The 13,976-nt window shown below is 33.4% G+C and overlaps 1 protein-coding gene and 1 long non-coding RNA gene across 2 annotated transcripts in view; both read right to left on the bottom strand.

Annotated features, from left to right (window-relative positions):
- Positions 1–668: 668 nt before the first annotated feature.
- Positions 669–13,976, bottom strand: part of LOC100371090 (RNA helicase MOV-10-like) — a 46,356-nt gene continuing 33,048 nt past the window's right edge. Inside the window, exons 15-19 of the mRNA XM_085497189.1 lie at positions 13,584–13,769; positions 6,154–6,333; positions 5,492–5,580; positions 3,043–3,164; positions 669–1,852 (exon numbers count right to left, since the gene is read on the bottom strand). Coding sequence (XP_085353315.1) covers positions 1,767–1,852; positions 3,043–3,164; positions 5,492–5,580; positions 6,154–6,333; positions 13,584–13,769 — 663 coding nt within the window. The 3' untranslated portion in view covers positions 669–1,766. The remainder of the gene's footprint in view (positions 1,853–3,042; positions 3,165–5,491; positions 5,581–6,153; positions 6,334–13,583; positions 13,770–13,976) is intronic.
- LOC146747972 (uncharacterized) lies at positions 10,732–13,089 on the bottom strand. The gene is made up of 2 exons (XR_014928993.1): positions 13,000–13,089; positions 10,732–10,867 (listed from the first exon to the last, which is right to left on the bottom strand). It is a non-coding gene; the product is annotated as an uncharacterized LOC146747972 (long non-coding RNA).

Raw genomic sequence — 13,976 nt, 5'->3', positions numbered from 1 at the left:
ATTTCACAAAGAGTATATTGTAGAAAAACTTCATCAGCATTTTTGCCAAAGGTTTTAGCTGTTCCTAGTGTGAGAAAATGAGCAATGTCAATACCACAAAAAATATCTTGGCACTTACTGGTGAGGCAATAATTCAGGAAACTCAACATCCTGTTCCATACATTGTACTAAGTGATGTTTATCCAAGTCTTTAATGTCACCTTTATCAGACAAATATGGTACAGTCAGTTCAGATACCTTTCTTGTGATCCTATCTTTTCAGTACATGGACAATATAAGATGTTCTGCCAAACTATGGCATTATATCGGTATATTGATAGACTTGATCTCGTTTTAATGCATTCTTTATTATTAGAGCCATATTGGGCTTGTCCCAGGTCATTCATTTTATAAATTCAGTAAATTCTTGCTATCCTCCATTAAAAGTGTGCCCGTCATCTCAATGATTGTGACTTATAAGTTAACAAACTTCTTCTGGGTGTGTTTTCTCTGCCTATGAAGGCTTCCTGAACCTTTTTTTTTTGTTTTTGAACCAAGCCCATTCTCAAATTCAGACATCATTTTAAATCTGCTTGCAGAATACAGTTCTACATAAAAACAGATTTGGATAGATATAAAACCCTTTGGTTGGGTACATTGGAACTAAAATAAAGATATCTCAAAAAGTATTGAACTGATTTATAAGTTTATTACAGATTTGTATTTAACATTAGAGTACCTTTCATATTACTTGATAGTATGTGATACATTTAAAACTCCTGTATTTTCAAGCCTAAAAATGATGATTACCCAAATTTGTCTTTCCCATGCATGATAAAGAGTCATAAAACAATGTCTTATTAAAGCATTCATAAAATAAAGAATTCCAAATCACACTACACATGCACACAAAACACGCTGAATATTCATTCCTAAATGATATTAAAATTAAAACAAATTAAGAACAAGATTCCTGGAATGTATTATAGTTAAAGATTATAAAATCAATAGTTGGTTCAATAGTAAACAAAACTAAAATAAGTCGGCCATTTTGAATCACATAAATCTTGTATGCTCATAAAATCTTTTTTGGACAAGTTTGTTTGCCCACAACTGTTTTTCAGTTTATATTAATTTCAGTTGTTTGGATTAATGATAATTCTAAACAATGCAGCAAGTTGAACACCCATAAATTTTGATATATTGAATTTGTATACAAACTTGCCACCATGATGCTATGATTGATGAGAGATACATAATGTGTGACACATTAGATGTAATTTATCCAAAAACTCTTGATATATATTCCCACTGTATTTGTTTATACAATCAGTGTTTCAATCTTGTAAATAAAGTGTTGTCATTGCTTACAAAGACATTCATTTCTGATACTTCAATGGAGACATGCAAATGACTTGAAAATTGAATGACTTTACAAAGAAAATGTCCAGTTATACAGTATATCACCAGGGAGCATATTAGAAGGTTAGATGCTTAAAAGATATAGATGCTTCAAAAAAACTTGCTATAAGAATAATCTCACAGCAAATTTACTCAATGGATTAAAAGTACAGTTATTAGAATTACAGAAAAATTAAAAACAGATTAAAAACAATTGAATCCCATGATTCCATAGTACAATCCCATGATTCCTTGATACAAACCCAGGATCAGATGGTACAAACCCAGGAATACTTTCTAAATTACCAGGTGTTATACGTCATTGATTATGCAAGGATAGACTTTCAAATCCTGAAGGGTATAGATAACATTTTCATTTGTATTGCTTAAATATCACCTCTCCATTCAGGGTCATTATACTGGCTAACCAGACTCTCTTCTACCATGTCACATCCATTTCGAGGTGGGCTTTCTATCAGACAGAGAAACAAATATTCATTACAAATCTACTACATGTATTTGAAAACATAGACAACAATTTCAACATTTCTCCGCCAACTACTTTTAACCTTTGGGCACCATAATAAAGGTGATCAAATTAATTGTATGTATTCTTCCAGAGTTGTTTAGATAATTTTGGATCAAATGGTCATATTTTCTTTGGACACAATGATGCAGATTATGGTAAACAAGATATAATTATCGGTACTGTTAGTTATTATAAATTATTTAATAAGGGGCATATGCAAAATTTGACAATTAGATGCTGGATGTTTCACTTTGCTGGAATGATCCTTGTAAATTAAAATGAGGCAAAATAACAATTGCAATGTTCTAGTGTAATGACTTAAATTTACATATAGTTCCACTAGTTAGTAATAATGGCTCATTGTGGCATTTTGTTTTGAAAATTCCGATAAAGATAAGTGTACCAAGTTTCATTGAACATGTAAACAGCATGCCTAACAATGGTCATTTAGCGATTTTTCATCAAAATTCACCGTTGGGCGAATTGAACTGAATCACACAAAAAACATTGTATCTTCATTTATATTATCTATGTACTAAGATAAAATAAATCTGTAAACGTGTATCAGAGAAAAAGGGGGAAAATATGTAAAACAAGCCATGCATGGCACAGTCACCGTTAAAAAAATAATGTGCACCTGTAACCCAATATGTATGATCATCATACCAACTTAAATCAAAATCGTAGTTGTCATCTCCAAGGAACAGCTGCTGACTTGTTTGAGAATCAAAAAAAGCACATTTTTCGTCCATAATGGCCACCAGTTGGCCACCAGTCAAAAAAAGCAAATTTTATGTCCAAAATGGCCTGCCTTCAAATACAAAAATGTAACTGTAAAACATGATGTATTCTCTGTGTGTAAAGTTTGAATGAGATTGGTCAATGACTGTCTGAGATACAACTCTGGATAAATGGGCAGACCCCAAATTAATACATGTAGTCCCTGTTTTCAGTGTGTCTGAACGGGAGGACTAAAAATATTTTGAATCCTGATTTTGAATGCAGACACAATGGATTAGTCTAAACAATTTTAAGGATCAAAACAATTAATATTGTGCAATCTCTTTGATTGAAACTAACCAAACTAAATTGTCAACACAAGACAAAGATAAAGCTGACAACTGCGTTTATACCTTCCTTTGGTGCATCAAGATTGACAGTTGCAAATCTTTGGATCATATCTTCTATTTCCTCATCTTCATCTTCAAAATCACATCCAGTGTAACCACCAACATCACAGCAATATTGCAAGAATCTGATAAAGACACAAAAATGCTAAATGATATTAAGGCTGTAAGAATCAACAGAACTCAAGTACACAGAATAATTTATATACATATACATCTTATTCATGGTCAAAATAAAGCATATCAAAATCAACAATCAGTTGCAATTCTCGGGAGCGAATATCCACCCAGGCATTCTCACCAACTGGTGACCATTGCTAGTAGAAACAAGCCATGCATGGCACAGTCTCCGTTAATTATTGAATTTAAGATATATAGTTTTATTTATAGTAATATAGCTGGAATATTGTTTAACATTTAAATGATTGACATTTGTATCTGATAGTCAAACAAGTATTGAGAGATATTGCTCTGAAACAGCATTAATTAAAACAAAATCAGCCATTTTTAATACATGTATAATGAATATTTAAAATTTGAACATAATCAGTCACAGCAAGTCAGAGATATGCCACTAGAACCACATTTATTAAAACAAAATGGCCGCCAGTCATCCATTTTGAATCTTATCTGAACACAAAATGATGTGCATCAAGGTCCTATAATGTCCAACGTATATATGAAGTTTGAACATAATCCATCTGAAAACAGCTGAGAAATGCTTGATTTTGATGATTTTTAGAACCAAAATGGCCGCCATTCGGCCATCTTGAATCAGATCATGAAACAAATTGATGTGCATATGTATAATATCATGTATGATGTATGTGTGAAGTTTGATTGTGATTGGTCCAGGCATTTCTAAGATACAGGTCCGGACGCACATATACACAGATGCACGAATGATAGCACGGATGCACGGAGGTCAAAACATAAGTCCCTGTTTTCAGACTGCGTTCGAACAGGGACTAACAATCAAAAACTCTCCGAAAATTTAACTGTACTTTGGGCTAGTTGTTGAGACTTTCCTGGACAGTGTAACAGTTTAACATGAGCATGATTGACATTCCGCAGCAGCTCATGCAGAGCCTATAGAAATACATGATGCATATGGTGCAACATAACATAGAACATTCTGAGACATAGCCCTATCCCCAAGAAAAAGCGTATAGTTGCGAGAAGTCCTTGACGAAAGGCATGTCAGCATTATTAATTGTTTAGAAAGACTGGACATTAGGAAAATGAATTAAGATCTAGAGACGACAACGTTCTAAGATTGAGACACCAGACATTAAGCATCAACGAATTGTGAGAAGAGAATTAACTAAGATAGATAAAAACCACTCAGTTTAGGGTTGCACCACAAAAGTTTTAAAGACTAGGTGCAGGTTGTGACAGAAAAATTAAGTAACTGCTTTTTCTACCTGTAATGAAAACCACTGTATTTGTCTGTTAGACTAAGTAATTAGTTAGTGACGACACAAACAAGAATAATTTTGTACAAGCAGTCTCTCGGCTGAGATAGCTCCGCTGTTAGCAATGCACATGGCAATTAAAGAACTGAAGACATCATTAGAAAATGAACAAATCTGAGAGGTCCACATGTAGTACCTATATATGTAATATCAAAGCAATCGGACTTGCGGTTTTTAACAAGAAGTTGAAAATATCACTTTTTACCAAAAATGACAAAAATATTTACTAGAATTAGAAAATTAAAGATATCATCACAAAATGAACAAATCTGAGAGAGGTCTACATGTAGTACCTATATATGTAATATCAAAGCAATTGGGCTTGCGGTTTTTAACAAGAAGTCGAAAATATCACTTTTTACCAAAAATGACAAAAATATTCACCAAAATTATGAAATTAAAGATATCATCACAAAATGAATAAATCTGAGAGGTCCACATGTAGTACCTATATATGTAATATAAAAGCAATCAGACTTGCAGTTTTTAACAAGAAGTCGAAAATATCACTTTTTACCAAAAATTACAAAAATGTTCACCAAAATTAGGGAATTAAAGATATCATCACAAAATGAACAAATCTTAGAGAGGTCCACATGTAGTACCTATATATGTAATAAAAAAGCAATTGGACTTGCGGTTTTTAACAAGAAGTCGAAGATATCACTTTTTATCAAAAATGACAAAAATATTCACCAAAATTAGAGAATTGAAGATACATGTATCATCATGAAATGAACAAATCTGAGAGAGGTCTACCCAAGGCACATATACACCAAGTATCAAAGCATTCAGGCTTGTAGTTTTCAAGAATAAGTCGAAAAAGTAAAACATTGACACGGACGCCGACGACGGACAATCACTTATATGATAAGCTCCGCTCGATGAAGTCGACAGCGGAGCTAAAAACATTTTAGAAGCCAATAAATTCCAAAAATCAAAATAATTAGATGATTGAAATTTCTTTAGAGCATACCCACCCATTCCAGTAAGCATCCTTAGCTAGCATATATGGATTTCCAATCACAATCAACAGAGCCTTGGCACGAGTGAGAGCAACATTGAAACGCTGAAAAATACAAACAATAGTACCGGTAGTATGTTATAGTAGAAATGGCTGAAAGTAGAATGAGTATCTGTGAGATCATCTACCGGGTATATCAGTTTAAATCATTGGGTATAAGATTCTAATTACTACTATTATCGTTTTTAAATATTCACAAGTCAGTTCAAAACCCTGTTAAAAAGCTGCTAGGTACATCTTCAGAGTGTATTTTAGATTTGGTAAAATTTGAGATGTATTTATTTGGAGAGATTTGTCCAAAATATATTATTCACAACCTTGTTACTGCACAGTCCTAGAGTTTTTGGTTTATGCTCATAAAACATTTGTAACATGGAAATTTAAATTTTAAAAGTTAGTCCAATTTATTTATTAAAAAAATGTGACATTTAGAGTCAATGAAATTCATGATAAACGTGACAAAATGTTTTTTATCTGGAAAAAACTCCAAAATCAGTCCAAAATGAAACTGCATGTTAACTTTAGGGGGTAACAATGAGGAGAGAGTTTGGAGAGAAGAAAGTAGTTTCACTGATATATTTCCTGCATAATAGTATCCCATAATTTTATAAAACTGACCTTAGGATTTCGCAAAAACCCTAGTTTATAATCAATGTCCATTCGTAGATTTTCTTCATTTGTACTACGTACAGTGGAGATGATAATGACCAATCTTTCTTGGCCCTGAAATTCTTCAACGGATCCAACTTTTATTTCTGACTTGTTCTTATTCTTTAGTACTTTAGCAATTTTCTGCACCTGAAATGAAAAAAATTAACAGTGCTTGCACTAAATCATGAAAGTTGCCTGTAAATTCATTGTTCATAGCAGTAAGCTGTCAAATGCTGATTTTATTAATTACACCTCTTCCCTAGACTTGGTTTGTTTCCAAGAAACGTGGCTTAGCAGTAACAGTAGTGTTAGATTAGAAAACAGCCTAGATTCATATGAGGTGATACGTCAAGACAGAAATCTTGGTCGCTCAAAAAAACAAAGAGGGGGTGTCGCTGTTCTATTTAAAAGTAAATACAAACAGTACATTACTCATATTTCTGGCAATACAGCACATTTTATTTGGTGTAAGATTGACAAAACAATCTGTGCTACTAATAATGATTTATACATTGGTTGTATTTACATCCCACCTGAGAACTCATTCCTTTATAAGAACAAGAATGTTGATCTGTTTAGTTATCTGGAAAAAGATATTTTACAATTTTCATCCAAAGGTGATGTTCTTCTCGTAGGGGATTTCAATGCTAGAATTGGTAGCCTTGATGATAGAATTGATGATAGCAGAAATATGCATCTACCCTTACCATCCTACTATATTAATGACAATTTTGGCAACAGAAATACTATGGATGTTAATTCATCATGCTGTATTAACAAATTTGGTAAAAAATTAATTCAATTGTGTATTGATTGCAACCTCATCATTCTGAATGGTAGAACTATTGGTGACTCTGCAGGAAAATACACATGTCACACTCCCCGGGGTAGCAGTACAATCGATTACGGGATAACTTCTAAGAACTTATGCGACTCATTACAATATTTTAAAGTAGCCGATTTGTCTCATTTATCAGACCACTGTGCTTTAACTTTATCTATGAAGTTTAATGTTAACATGTGTCTAAATGAAAATAATAAAAGCAATGATAAATTAGATCCTTTACCATCAAAATATATGTGGAATGACCAGGCTAAGGACAATTATCAAACAAACCTTGAAAAGTTAAATAATAATGAAATTAAGAATTTTATGAGCAAACCTTATAGCATTTATGAGTCAGAAACTGCAGTCACAGATTTTGAAAATTTAATTACAAATATTGCAGACAAATGTCTAAAGAAAATTACTCCTAAACTTAAAAAAAATAAACGCAAAAGTAAACAAAAAAAATGGTTTGACCAGGATTGTTGGTCCCTTCGTAAGGAGTTAAGGAGCCTATCACGTTTATTACAAAAGTATCCTCAAGATCCATATATCCGAGGGAAATTCTTTCAAACCCGTAAACAGTATAAAAAACTAATCAAACATAAAAGTAATCAGAAAATGATTGCACAACTCAAAGAATTGGAAAATTCTAAATCAGACACATCTAAATTTTGGAAGATTCTTCGTGAAATGAATGGCGAGAACCCCAGTAATAATAACGGGAATGTTCAACCTGGTGATTGGTTGGTTTACTTTAAGACTCTACTTAATACTGATAGCAGTACATCAAACTCTGAGATTGCGAATGAACTGGAGAATAGTGAAAAGAGTGCAAGTAGCAACCCCTATTTAGACAGACCAATCTTAAAAAATGAAATAACTAAAGCCATTAGACTTCTTAAAAGTAACAAGGCTTCGGCAGAAGATAGAATTTGCAATGAATTGTTAAAATACGGTGAACATCACTTATTAGATGCAATACATAAACTCTTTAATATTGTTTATAGTTCAAATAACTATCCACATTCTTGGAGCACTGGCCTGTTGGTACCAATCCACAAATCTGGGTCGAAAAATAACCCGGCCAACTACAGGGGAATTGCCATCTCTAGCTGTCTTGGCAAGTTATTCAACAGTATTCTAAATATTAGGCTGACATCATTTTTAGACTCTAATAACATTCTTTCCGGTCGACAGTTCGGATTCAGGCATGATTGTCGAACTACAGACAATCTTTTCATACTAAAAACCCTGGTAAATAAATATCTCTACAGTGGTAAGTCAGAGTGCGCCAATAAACAAAATAACACAAATATTAAAAAATCAAAAAAATTATATGCCTGCTTTATTGACCTTAGAAAGGCTTTTGACAGTGTCTGGCATGATGGTCTATTCAAAAAATTAATCAAATATGGTATAACTGGAAAAATGTATAAAACTATCAAAAACATGTACAGTAAAGTAAAATATAAAGTTAAATGTAAAGAAGGCTTAACAAAACAATTTCAGTCCAATATTGGTGTTAAACAGGGATGTAATCTTAGTCCAACTCTCTTCAATCTTTTTTTAAATGACCTGCCCACTATTTTCAATCCTAATACCTGTGATCCTCCTTATTTAGAAAACTTGCATGTCAGCTGTCTACTCTATGCCGATGATATTGTGATACTTTCTAAAACTAAACAGGGATTACAGACATGTCTTGATAGTTTGGCATTGTATGCTAAAACGTGGAAGCTCTCTGTCAACACTGACAAAACCAAAATTTTAATTTTCAATAAATCAAACAGACGTTTGAATAATGATACATTTTTTCTTGGAGGTATCGAACTTGATACAGTTAAATCTTATAACTATCTGGGACTAGTCATTAGTGCCAATGGTAAATTTAAGGATGGCCTAAAAAACCTTAAACGTAAGGCTCAAAAAGCTCTGTTTTCAATGAAAGCAAAGCTTGGCTCAATACAAAACATAAGTATAAAAGTTTCAATTTCCCTTTTTGACAAACTCATCAGACCTATCCTCATTTATGGTTGTGATGTTTGGGGTGATGAGTTCTCCACTAAATCACCTATTGAAGACGTTCAATTAAGTTATTGTCGGTATCTACTGGGGGTGTCACAACACACACCAATTATGGCCATGTATAGCGAGTTAGGCAGATACCCCCTAGACGTATTTATAAAAAAACAAATAATTAAATATTACAGTCGGGCCATGAATTCTAATAATGCGTTACTCAAGGAAGCTTTTGTGGTTAACCAAAGCATTAAAAGTAAATGGTATCTAGAAGTGACATCATTATTAAACAATATCCAACTATATCATTCAGTTAACAACTGTGATAAACTAACCTCGGCACAAATGAAACAAATTGATTTAGGCATCAAGGATTTATTTCTAACAAGATGGAAAGGTGAGGTCTATAATGATAACCGCACCAAAGCAAATGAGAAAACCAAACTAAGAACATATCGGCTAATCAAATCAGATTTAAAACTTGAGCCATATTTAGTCAAGCTAAAAAACTTTGAACTGCATAGTGTGCTTACCAAATTTCGTCTTAGTGACCATAGTCTCAAAATTGAAATGGGTCGTCATAAAAAAATCCCACTAAACAACAGGGTTTGTGACATGTGTAACAAAGGTCTAATTGAGGATGAAATGCATTTTCTGCTGGAATGCAACAAATATAATGAGTTGCGTGCCAAACTGTTCAATAAAGCTAAGGATATGATCCCAGCATTTGAAAATAAACCTGCAGAGAAAAAATTCATGGAATTGTTACAGAATGAAAACATTATTATACCAGTAGCACAGTTCATAAGTAAAAGCTTTGAAGTCAGGAAGCAGGGTCTTACTTGACATCTTAATGCCTGCTGTCAATTTTGTAATTTTATATTAGATTGTATTTTAGAGATTTTGTATTATTTAGTAATTTAGTGATTGTATTTGTTATTTGTTATTTAGTATATTGTGTTTTTGTTTTTTGTTTTTTATATATATATATTTCTCCTTGTACTTTGTGACCATTTTCTTTCCCTCCGGGGATTGTGTAAGAGTCAATAAGTAAATAAAAATTAAAAAGTACGAAATGATACCGGTAATGACTTTCAATATTTGGATCAACAAAACAAGCTCTGAAATGGATTTTTTAGGTATGGAGTTTGCAGTGTAGTAGTGCACGCAATCATCCAGACTATATAATGTTTTATAACATCCAGAGTTAGTGGGACCAGCGCAATACAAACGTGACCTTGATAATAGGATTGTGTTCAAATAATAGAAGCTGACATTTTTGGACTAACATTATGTAATTGAAACACAAAATATAAGTATTAGAGGGATTACAAAAGAGACTATAGTTAATATGGGCAGATGATTTGCTGGAGCCGTTGGTAAATTTATGTAATTGATTTTGCTGTGACAATGTATACATGTATGAACAATTATGTGAATATGGTGTTGTGTGTTATAGGAAGTAGGTGATGTCTTAAGTCTTTTGGTTATGTCATTTGAATCAAGAGGGGGAGGTTAAAGTACTTGATCGGAAAGAATGATTATATTTGTTCTTTGGCAGTGAATGGCTTATTTGTACTTGACTGTGACCCACTAACCACTCGATTGTAATTTGGCCAGCTGCTATTAGACATCACTAGCATGACTAGTTGGAAGACAACCATGTAAAAATAGTGTGAATAGAATAAACGTCTGTAATGAACAAGGAAAAAATAAAGTTTTTATTTTTTATCTTAACCATCAATATACAACAAGTTTACAAAAAAATTCGAGTAAGAATAAAGTAAAAACTTGAACCAATAGGAGATACAGGTGATGGTTGAATTATCTCGCCTGGAAGAAAATAAAAAACAAGTGGTAAGGATTATATATTGTAATGAATGATTTGAGTAAGGTGTTGAGTAGAGGAATGTTCAATAGGAAGAACATTGTTGAAATGCTTTGGAAATGATTGGACTTTCCATAAATTAAATCTTGAGGCACATTGTAAATAACTAGTGAGAGGATGCTGAAAGCACTACCGTGCATTCAAGCATCCTCTCAATGAAAACACAGGTTATGCACATTTACATTATAATGAGGTAAATTAGTGTTGTCAACAGAGTGTCATGATTAAATCTGGTATGATGTGCATGGAACGACTCATGGTGCAAAAGCAGATAAGTGTTTATGGAAGACCCAAATGATAGGTATCACCACCGACCAATTTGGTAGTAGTCATATTGCCGAAAATACTATATCTTGTTGTTTTCAATAAGTATATGTGCAGCAACAATAAACTGTACAAAACCAGTAGTTAACTGTTTACAAGACAGTATTATAGACCCATATCATGCAAAGTTACAGGGTGTTGTACAAATATACCCCCTTATTTTTAGGCTATTGTATGTTCATCCAACTGTCCATTCAGAATGAATAAGAAATAAAGTAGGTGCAAAGAGACTATATGGAATGTAATTGTACTTCATAGGAATATCATTGATGATATCAATTCCATCAGACTGATAGAACCGGTAAAAGTAATGAATTTATCGCATGGCAATGTGTCATCTGACATATAACCGGAGTGAATTGACCATGTGCAAAAACAGCATTGTTGGTTTGCATAAGACAGCCCACACACATGCTATAAGGAGTAAACTCCTTGTATCACCAATGACAGGGCTGTAAATGAGTCAACATCAAACCAGAAACATAGAATGTAAATGCATGGACCTGTTTGTACAGAATCCCAGTTCATCCCTCATTATTTATGTGGATCATGTTAAAAAGAACTCAAACCATTATGAGGCCAATGAAAAACAAATTTGGTGTTTCCAGTATTAGGGTAAAAAATAATGGGTAGTTAGGCGGATATTTTATTATTTTAGATATATTTTTTCCCCAACATGTTCAGTGTATATCAAATACAATCATTTTAAACATTTTTTTTTTTACATGATGATATTACTATCAAATTTTGTTTATTTTAGAAAAAGGTAACTCATTTCCATAAAAATAAAATTAATAACAAATGACAACACATGTCATTGTTTAAGGTTGAGGTGAGTGGCATGAACTGTTGATCGGTGGCACCATTTCAAAAATGGCAGCTGGCAACAGAAAAACCTTCACTGATGTACATGTGTATGTAGTGAGCACAAGGAATTGGCCCCTATCAGTTTTTGCCTAATAAATGGCAGTTATGTACATTCCTGCTGTGGCCATTTACCTACAATAGCAACATCGCAAGCATGATAAAAGCACTCTGATGTACACATTGCAGCTCTTGCTGTTTCTTGCATGTGACAAAAATCCGCCTAAATCACAAGAAAGCCATGCCAATGTGGTGAATCAAATGCAATTTCTTGCATGACTTTCTGCTCAATATTATACAGTGTGTGGTAGCCTATGCTGAATAATCAATGGTGTGGTCACAAATGATCATGAAGATTAATCATGATCACATACTTCATATACACTATAACATTACATTAATGGACAAAGACTATAAATCATATCCATGCCCCTAGACATGGCTACATCCGAGGTCATCATTTTGCCAATGCCATTCTTGCATGTCGTTATTGCTGGTTGCATATAGACTAGAGTATAGACAAGTATTTACACATATCGGCCTTATTTGGTTTTAGATGCTATTTTATTGAGATGCATCGCGACAACTGTGGCTGTGAAGGACCGGTAGGTTAGGTAATTGTTACTAGTCGCACCGTGCACACACATCATATGAGTTCACAGGCCATAGGCCTAGTAAATCGCTGTCATCATTTATATACGATGTAATATTTATTTTTGGTCATTAGTTTCTCTGATTCATGACATCATGTGCCAATAAATCCTGAAAATTGGCTTTGCTAAGCGATGAGTCGTTTAGTACAAAACACTGAATGATCATAGCATGGTGTGCAGAGTTTTAGAGGTAAAGCAATATATTAAAATTTGTGGAAAAGGGCAAAGGCTCTTACCTTAGTACAATGTCTGTACGGCGTCCTGGGCTGGCTGGCAAAATAATCACGTCATCGAAAGATGCGTGTACGTGTACTGTAGACAATTTCCATGACACTGCATTGCATGAGTTTAGTCAACGTCACGATTTCTGTGTATCAATTTTTCTTTTTTTTTCAACAAATAATTCACTTTTTTCTCATGGGAAAACGTTGTCAATCTTATTTTATTAGCCTGAACTTTGTCTTGACAGTGCAAATTATACCCAAATAAATGTCTTTGAATGATTTCTGGCACCCAAAATTGATTCTCAACTCAGTCCTAATTACGCGTTTAGGAATGACCTGGTGATCCAAAATTGACCTCGAATGAAAATACTGCCGCCTATGGCGGGTCCCGGGATCATTGCGTCTAGGTGCCATGATGAAACATATCAGATTTCATGGTATTGTTTGGGTATGGTGGTTGCAATATATATTTGAGGCAGGCATCTAAATTATAAGATGAAATGCTATTCAATATGTCTACATCAGTATACAATAGAACAGACCATCTGATAATGCAGGTGGTAAGAGTAGCAATGAATTGAAACTCAAACAATTACCTGTCTACGATAAGGTGAGATTATTCCAATATCTTTTTGTGTCAGTCGAATTCCACCTCTCTGTTCTTCTAGTAATTCCTTCACATAATCCCACACAACCTCCACTTCTTCAATGTTGAAAAATGATGGACTTTTCCCTTCCCGCTGGTCAATTCCTTCCACGCCATGAAAAATTATGGGAAATTTCTATGAAGAAATGAAATTGATAAGTGTAATTTTTGTTACTAGTCCTGACAACAACCAATCAGAAATTAAAAAAAAATTTTCTATAGGTGCCAATGAGATATTCATATGTCGTTTCCTCCAAAATTGACACGAAATTACAGAAACATCACATAACTATTAGAACCATGCTTGTTGAAAATTTAGAATTAAAATTTCAGTATTGATACA

Source organism: Saccoglossus kowalevskii, chromosome 3, assembly GCF_978046115.1.
Source record: "Saccoglossus kowalevskii chromosome 3, keSacKowa6.1, whole genome shotgun sequence".
Lineage (NCBI taxonomy): Eukaryota > Metazoa > Hemichordata > Enteropneusta > Harrimaniidae > Saccoglossus > Saccoglossus kowalevskii.
The sequence above is the reverse complement of the archived record's forward strand: the minus strand, read 5'-3'. Positions and strand labels throughout refer to the sequence as shown.